General features: G+C 35.9%; 2 protein-coding genes across 3 annotated transcripts; one reads left to right on the forward strand and one right to left on the reverse strand.

Annotated features, from left to right (window-relative positions):
* Window positions 1-307: 307 nt before the first annotated feature.
* Window positions 308-2504, reverse strand: LOC134793783 (male-enhanced antigen 1). The gene is made up of 3 exons (XM_063765459.1): window positions 2205-2504; window positions 1967-2101; window positions 308-788 (listed from the first exon to the last, which is right to left on the reverse strand). Exons 1-3 carry the CDS (start codon window positions 2397-2399, stop codon window positions 660-662), a joined length of 459 nt encoding a protein of 152 aa, XP_063621529.1. The 5' UTR covers window positions 2400-2504; the 3' UTR covers window positions 308-659.
* Window positions 2505-2688: 184 nt separating this feature from the next.
* Window positions 2689-8368, forward strand: LOC134793897 (protein-L-isoaspartate(D-aspartate) O-methyltransferase). 2 transcript variants are annotated; one of them, XM_063765622.1, is made up of 7 exons: window positions 2689-2860; window positions 3223-3359; window positions 3767-3992; window positions 4242-4327; window positions 5043-5120; window positions 5488-5575; window positions 8231-8368. In XM_063765622.1, exons 1-7 carry the CDS (start codon window positions 2764-2766, stop codon window positions 8242-8244), a joined length of 726 nt encoding a protein of 241 aa, XP_063621692.1. In that variant the 5' UTR covers window positions 2689-2763; the 3' UTR covers window positions 8245-8368. The 2 variants fall into 2 exon arrangements, with proteins under 2 accessions (XP_063621692.1, XP_063621684.1); XM_063765614.1 differs by lacking the exon at window positions 8231-8368 and adding an exon at window positions 6790-6827.
* Window positions 8369-8405: the final 37 nt, after the last annotated feature.

Below are 8405 nucleotides of genomic sequence, written 5' to 3' on the forward strand. Positions count from 1 at the left end.
CTATTGCTACATACTTCCATATTTCAAAAACTTTATTATAGTTAATCTAATTCTTCATATATACTTATTAAGTTAGTTAAATAAAGATACAGTACATTCTGCTTTAATCATGTGTTTTGCATGTTTCATCACTTTCGCTAAAACTGAAGCATTCAAGCAGTTACAACATTTAAAAAAAACTCATCAAATCCAGATATTAGCATTTACAGTAATTAAGCATTTAAACCGTACCTTCACGTACCAAGGAATGGATCTGATTTAATATTACATACATTACCTTTCTTTTAGTAACTGTTTCCTGAAGGGCCAATGACTTGCTTTTATTTACTTAAAAAAATTGGTTTCGGTATCCGCAAAAAATCCAGTTTCAGTCGGACACTACTGATTACCTTTACATACTGAATAGTTAAATTATTATTTGGAGCCTGTCGTGTCCCACTGCTGGGCAAAGGCCTCCCCCCAATTTCTCCACAAATCTCTGTCCAGTGCCATGTCTGGCCACTCCTTTGAGAAGGAGTCCAGTTCATCCCGCAATCGTCTGCAGGGTCTGCCAGATACCCGATTTGAGTTTCCGGGCTCCCACTCTGAAGTGATTTTGCCCCACAACTCATTTGGATAGTTAAAACTAATTAAAACCTAAATAAATAAATATCATAGCTTTATCTGTTGCTCCGGAGTCTCTCTATCCTGTCATGCAGGGTCTGTTTCCACTGGTCCTCGGTGACACTCTGAGCCCAGTCGGGGATGGAAGCCTGGGGTAGAGCAAAGTTGGCCATTGCTGACATTACCTGTAATTACAATAACACTCATCTTAATAATAGAATTCAATATGGGATACAGATTAACCTCCTTTCTGCATATGATAAGGAGTCTGACCAAATTGTTTGTAAATTTATTAGCATTTTTTTAAACGATTTGATGTTTGAACCCACAAATTTTGACCACCACACATATGAAAGGTTATAAGCAGAGGCAGACTATATAGTCTTATTGCTAAAGGGCAATTTTTATGATGGAACACCAATTAACTATACTTATAGTGTAAATAACATTATTTGCGGTATTTGACGTCTGTCACTCACAACAGCAATACTACGTAAAATGTTTTGCACATCGAAATCACAAAGGAAAACAACTGCACTGCGAACGTTTACGTTCTACGTCTTTTTTTTTTTAATTTTAGGGTTGGCCGGACACCACCATTATGAATCGGTAGTCGTCTAAGTAAATCGATATGAATTTTTCATTTTTCTTTTAATAAAAATAAGGAAAAGGTGGATAATTAACTGTAAATATGGATATATTTATCGTCACTTAACAGACAACAAATTTGACACAGAAATAACATAAATAAACTTTAAAATAGATCCCCAGTTAGTTTCAATTTTGACAATGGGTGCGACCTACTCGGTCGGTGTATTAAATACACCGACCGACCGGTAGCTTGCGGGAAAACCATATAATTCTAGCTTTATTTAAATCTCAAATAAAAATTCATTATACGTCACAATTCGATACCTCAGTCTACGTGCCATCCAATCGTAATCGCTTGCTGTGACAATCGATTTGCGTTAGTTACATCTCTATATACGTCAGTCATAATGTGTCAAATACCGCAAATAATGTTATTTACACTATAACATATTCACTGCCAGCGACCTGCTAGCCAGATAGTGTCTACATAACTTCCTTATTTCCAGTTATGAGTTTTGATGTATAATATATTGATGGGTGCTCCTGTAATGTGGCTTTTGCAGAGATTTAGGGCTAAAGCGTAAAAATAATTATTACTAACAAATGAAATGAATGAAGTTATAATTATAGTTGGTCAAGCAGATCTTGTCAGTAGAAAAAGGCGGCAAATTTGAAAAATGTAGGCGTGAAGGGATATTGTCTCATAGAAAATTTGAATTTCGCGCCTTTTTCTACTGACAAGATTTGCTTGACCATCTATATATTATGTTACCTGTTGGGCTCTCTCATTGTCCATTTGAATGGGGTCTACCGGACGAGGCGCGCTCCACACTTCTCTGGTCAGCACATCCTCCATGGGCTCAATGGCAGGGACCTCATTTGTGGGTCCTTGTGGGGTATCCATATTCTGTACAGTACAGAAAAAAAGTTTAGAAAAAAAATAGCACTCAACAATGAATAAAAAAACAAAAGCAAAGTGAAGCAAATGAACACCACAGTGGTGACCACACCTGTGTCTCGTCGTCACTGTTTTCGTGGTCGGAATGCATAGCTTCAGGTCCCTGTGGCAATGGTTCGTAGCCGAAATATTCGTTTTCTTCATCGCTTTCTTCTGCATTGTTACCATTCATCATGAGATCGTGTCGAGGGGGAGGCGTGAGTTCATGTGGCGAATTGTCGGGAGGATCGGGGCCGTCGCACACCATTGTCAACTTGATATGACTCGCTGTGTAAGGTTGTATCTCTGTAGAATTTGAAAATGCAAAAAACGCAAGTGATTTGGTGTTAAATTCTTTTGATGCAGCAGAAAGTGACCAAATCTCTAACGACATGAACAACATTTGACAGTTGGCAAGTTTGACGTAAGGCAGCAATATTTTACTAATAAAAAACAAGGGGCATAAAATCATACAATACAATTCCTGCGATTACTGCAACGGTTTCTAAACTACCTCAAATATCTTTAATGACATTTGTGATATTGACATTTCAAATTTTCAATCTTTAGTTTTCACTTCTATAAAAAACATTGAGTCCTTTATTTACAGAAAAATTGAAAAATATTTGTTTATGTTCTACACCGTCGTATTTTTGGTTACCGGAGTGTTAGTGATGGCTTGGAGGAGTCATGGTATAAATAACGCTGATTTGGTGCGCAATCTTAAAGGTAAAATCACTTTCGCAATCTTATAAGTAAATTGGACTTAAATTATCTTCTTCCTATATAGTTCAATGATAATCAGTAGTAATCGTAGATCATCATCATCATCAGAATTATTCAATTTCATTATTCTTAAAGTTTGGCTTCTAACAATAATTACAATAAATAACATTTAAACTAAGTGTGTATGTGGTAAATTATGACGATTTTTTGCACAACTTTTATCGAAATTCATAAAATATAGTTTCGTAATTCAAACTTATTGAGTTTTATATACTTACGATAACCAGAACAAATTCCTTACATCTGAGCCATACACTGTTATATAAATACGTGTGGAATTTCAATGATTGTTTTGTTTATTACAGCAAATGGCATTATTAAATCTGATGCAGTAGCTAATGCTATGAACTCTGTGGATCGTAAGAACTACTGTCCCTATGCTCCGTACCATGACTCTCCGCAGTCCATTGGTTACTCTGCCACCATCAGCGCTCCACACATGGTCTGTGTACAATACTTAGGGCTAGATTAGCCATAAAACCCCTCATTTCTCACTTTGATATTGGATCAGCAGATAATCAAAATTAAAATCTTCAAGATTGATTTTTACTAGCAAATTTGAACCCCTGGGAGTTCAGGGGAAAAGCAATGGTTTTGACTAGGTACCACATCCAGGAATTTAACCCTTTGCCAGGTTAAGGGATATATATTTCCCACATACAGCACTTCAAACATGTGTTATGTCAGACTGACATTCAATCATCATTTTTGAAATGTCAGCCTGGTAAAGGGTTAGGGGTCTACACTACACTTACACAAAGGGCTCTACTTGGCTTAATCTGGCCTAGAAAACATTTGATCAAATTAGGATTATCAGAACTTTTTTTTAAATCTTATGCTTTCTTGCAGCACGCCCATGCACTAGAAAGGCTTAAAAACCAATTGATTCCTGGTGAAAAAGCCTTAGACGTTGGCTCCGGCTCTGGATACTTGACTGCTTGTATGGCATTCATGGTTGGAGACACTGGCCGAGTCATAGGCATAGAACATATTCCCGAGCTGGTTCAACTAGCTATAAAAAATATTAAGAAAGATAATCCTGCGTTGTTGACTTCTGAGCGCATCAAACTAATTGGTTAGTAAACATTAATGTTATGTAATACACATGTTTTGTTAATTTGATTACAAAGAGGTAAATTAATAAAGAGTGATAATGTGTAAATGTATTTTTAGCATAAGGCGCTTAGCACACTGCATCCGATTCGCACGCTCCATTGTTTATAAATTTTCTTCTATTCTTTTCTATTTATATTAAATATCATTGTTCACACTCACACTTGAAGAGACTGTGACAGTTGTGAACTTGTTTTGTTTTGTTTTGTAGCCGGGGATGGGAGAGTTGGTTACGAAGCTGAAGCCCCATACAACGCTATCCATGTCGGCGCCGCAGCACCCACACTTCCACAAGCTGTAACTATATATATTTTTATCATCACTTTTTTGCATGCAATCTTAATTCCTACTTCTACAAAACCAGTCTGGATTTTTTTTATTCGAAAAAGTAAAAGCATTTGACAATCTCCTGATGGTCAAGTAGCGGGCCAGGTGTTCAAAATGATCCTGACGCGACTTTATTGTTAAGATAATAAGAGTGTGTCAAGGTAATTTTGAACACCTCGCCCGTTTAACAACTTCTTCTGCTGAGTGTACGCAATCACATGTGCTTTACCGAATTTCGGTAATAATATTGCGATATAATAGTAACATTGTGTATGCGTTTTGAATGTTAATTGATACTCTTTAAATTCTGCGAGAAGCCAAAATACGAGTGGGAAGAGTTACATGGGTTCAAACACTTGTCTTGCTTTGTCTATAACTTTATTTTTGGACACTAAATATACTTATTCTGTTAAAATCATTCTTGGGTCAAACAGATCACTGTGTTATGTCTTTCCTGTAGACATACACAAGAGTTAAGGGCTATAAAGGTTAATTTTCTAAAGGTAAATTAACCTTTATAGCCCTTAACTCTTGTGTATATCTACAGGAAAGACATAACACAGTGATCTGTTTGACCCTCTTACTACACCTACCATAGTATGTCTAGCAGGAATTAAGTCCGCCTTTTGTTCTTTTTTTATATTAGCGCAATTAAAATATAAATAATTTGTTTATTATTTTCCAGTTAATAGATCAATTGAAGCCAGGAGGAAGACTCATAGTGCCAGTCGGACCGGAGGGCGGAGAACAACATTTGACACAGGTAATAAAGGAAAACAGTCTGTACGTTTAAGTTGCTTAACCACACAAAAAAAAGGTAAACTTGATAACGTATAATATCTTGCAATCGGTTTTTTTTGAGACTATAAAAAGAAAGGTACCTAGTAGTACTCTTTAATGATTGCTTACCCTCACTCTCAATTAAATTTGCACTTTTAATGGCTACATTATACATATATCTTGGGTCACTCTCATTTTAACTTTGCTTTTGAAGATTGCTCGACATGTTTTGCTTCATCATAATTTGAGAATAACAACAACTTAATATCGTGAGTGACTTGTTAAAAAAAAAAGTGTGTCTCACGGTCAAGATATGGTTAAAAGTACAACAGTATTTATCTGTCACGTAGGTGGACAAGGCAGCGGACGGGTCACACACGGTCAAAAAGCTGATGAGCGTCATCTACGTGCCTCTGACCGACAAGGAGCGGCAGCACCGTGAGTGACCGACATACTTACTCGTGGCCGGCGCACTGTTCTGCCTGGCTCTGATATGCTGGTATAAGGATCTCTTGCGAAAACTCTGGCGACAGTGGCGACTTTTAAAGTAGGGCGTATATCGTGTATATATGTTCCATATCGCAATAATTTAGTATGATATACTTAATAGTATTTAATTGCAGTCCTGGAGAAAATATTGACAGACATTTTTAAGAGATAATTTAACTTTTGCATTAAAATGACCAGACTGTAGTAATATAAGGAACGATAGCAGCAGCAGCACCGTGAATGACCAACGTACAACATACTGTGAGTGACCGGCGCTGTCGTTTGTGACCGGCCTATGCTGCAATGTCTGTTCTTCGTGGTGTCTGTCTTTTGGGTTGTTGAGGTATTCAGTTGGCATCAGCAGCATAAGTAGCTAAGCAAGCCAGGTGTTCAGAATTATCTAATTAATGCTCTTATTCTCTTTACAATGAAGTTGTGTTCATCATTTTGAACACCTTGCCTGCTTTGCTACTTTTGAACTGTGTATTATCCGTTCACAATTTGTAATACATATGATGTTTACTAGTGCTATATAAATGAATCTTGGTACCTAAACCTAAGTTTCTAACAGAAATAAGCATTTTATTTTATTGGAATAAGAGTATTTATATACTATACTTACATTTTTCTATACATATTATAAAACAAAGGTGTATTGTATGTTACATGTAATGGCACGTAGTAATAGTGTGTAATTACTTAATATAACGCAAATGTTTTTTGTATGGAAAGCGAACCACCTTAAAAGGCAAAATGATAAGTACCTGATCTAGGGACTAGTTATACCTATATTTATAGCCCTCAGAATAGTGCGCTGGTCACACAAAAAGTTAGTTCTTACGTATTTCTATGGAAATGACCGAATTTAAAAATTCTCATCAAGGTTTTATTGTAAAAAATAAGGGGAGATATATCTGCTTAATTATCCAGGTTGTATTTTTTAAAATAAAGAACATCATTTGTAATGAAGTAATGATTATAATATTTATAATACGTATATTTAACCAGTAGGCTTAGCACGAGTGCGCCGTGACAATATCTCGCATTAGTCTTGTTCTGGCGCGCTTAACCTTAAAGGTTCTCACTTTTCTGTAGTTCTGTTTTTAACTTTTTATAAAAAATTACATTGATTATTTATATGTTAATCCAATAAACTTAAACAGCAGGTTTGCAGCCGTTTCGATAGTTCTGATTTGAACCCAATGACAAAGGTAAAGCTAATACAAAAACCGTACTGTTGTAGAAACCGTATTATTCCATTAGTTTTTTTTAATAATAAAATTTATTTCGTAGTTAACACATTGACTGCCAGCGACAGGAGACTTCTCTGTTCATAAGCGCTTTTCGCTTTAACCCTTTATAAGGCATAAGGGTATCAGAAAATATGTAAAATTAAACCCTATTTGAAACAAAGTTCAAAATCGTGTGGAAATATTTCCCAACCCTATTTGAAACAAAGTTCAAAATCATGTGGGAAATATATTCCCTCTGCCTTATAATGGCTCAAAGCGGAAAACCCACGTTTACAGCTACAAACGTAGCGCGTAGCTCGCGCTGGCTGGGAATGCTTTAAAAGATGTATGAGTACGTACCAAAGTAGTTTATGTTCTTTATTACGATTACTTACTATCTTATAGGTGTAACGTTTAACTGTGGCGGCTGGTAAGAAGTTGTTAGATTTAGATTTCTTGGTTTCAAGATGAAAATTACACTATAAAGCTACATTCGTCAAAATTATGTTTATCTTCTCATCATGATCGTCAAAAATTACTTTATGAATTTAAAATAATAAAATTAATTGTTATGGTCAGCTATGGCTATGGATAAGTCGCGGGCTTGTATATTGATTATGAAGCTAATTTGTATGTTAAGTAAAAATGTAATATATAAATATATATACACAAATACAATGTCAGCTCTATTTATACAAAATCACCGCGTACCTTCTTTACTAACCGCTTGAGATGAGTAGTAGATGTAGCCATACCATAAGTCGACATTTGACGTTTACGTTAGCTACTGCGTAAACTCGATCGCAGTCCATCTATTTATTTATTTTTTTTATTTTAAACTTTATTGCACAGTAAAAAATATCCAGTGACAAAAGGCGGACTTAATGCTACACGGCATTCTCTACCAGTCAACCTTTAGGCCAAACAGAGAAGCATAGTTGGTGGGGTATGTAAAAACACTAAAATTGATGCTTAAATTATCTATCTCGATGTATCGGTGCGAGGTCTTTGTAGGTTTATTCTATTGTTTATATATTATAAGATTTGACTTTTCAGCTCAATTTCTCTATATAATATATGAATCTCTCCTGCACCAATATTTACGTCTCTGTTTGACCCAATGGTTGACTGGTAGAGAATGCCTTTGGGCATTAAGGCCGCCATTTGTACATGCTTCCTTGTTGTGCAATAAAATTTAAATAAATAAAGAGCGAATGGGATCGAGCTCACGCCGTCGTTGTCAAATGCCAACTCGTGGTACGGCTAATGTAGAATAAAGTAAAAATGAGAAAATCCACTGTGTCGGTGATTGCGACAATTTCATTGTGTAGTATGGCTTCTCTAAATAACTTCAATGGTACCTTTGTTTTAGGTACTTGGCGTTAAATTCTGAAATTAAGACGTGCACTACCTTCGTTCCTACTGAACCTATGACCTGTTTATCCTCCTTGGACCCTGCGTACAAATTCTTGTACTTAATTCACAATCTATTTTGATTTGAACTTTTAATTTACTAAGCGCCACTTGCACCATTTCACTAACTGGTT

The sequence above is a fragment of the Cydia splendana genome, chromosome 1 (assembly GCF_910591565.1).
Source record: "Cydia splendana chromosome 1, ilCydSple1.2, whole genome shotgun sequence".
In the NCBI taxonomy this organism is placed as follows: domain Eukaryota; kingdom Metazoa; phylum Arthropoda; class Insecta; order Lepidoptera; family Tortricidae; genus Cydia; species Cydia splendana.

Coding starts and splice junctions, on each gene's coding strand:
- LOC134793783 (XM_063765459.1), bottom strand. CDS start 2,399: ATGGTGTGCGACGGCCCCGATCCTCCCGACAATTCGCCACATGAACTC. Junction 2,102..2,204: donor ACAGTGACGACGAGACACAG/GTGTGGTCACCA, acceptor TGTACTGTACAG/AATATGGATACCCCACAAGG. Junction 789..1,966: donor ACAATGAGAGAGCCCAACAG/GTAACATAATAT, acceptor TTGTAATTACAG/GTAATGTCAGCAATGGCCAA.
- LOC134793897 (XM_063765614.1), top strand. CDS start 2,764: ATGTTCTACACCGTCGTATTTTTGGTTACCGGAGTGTTAGTGATGGCT. Junction 4,328..5,042: donor CACCCACACTTCCACAAGCT/GTAACTATATAT, acceptor ATTATTTTCCAG/TTAATAGATCAATTGAAGCC. Junction 5,576..6,789: donor CGACAAGGAGCGGCAGCACC/GTGAGTGACCGA, acceptor AAACTTAAACAG/CAGGTTTGCAGCCGTTTCGA.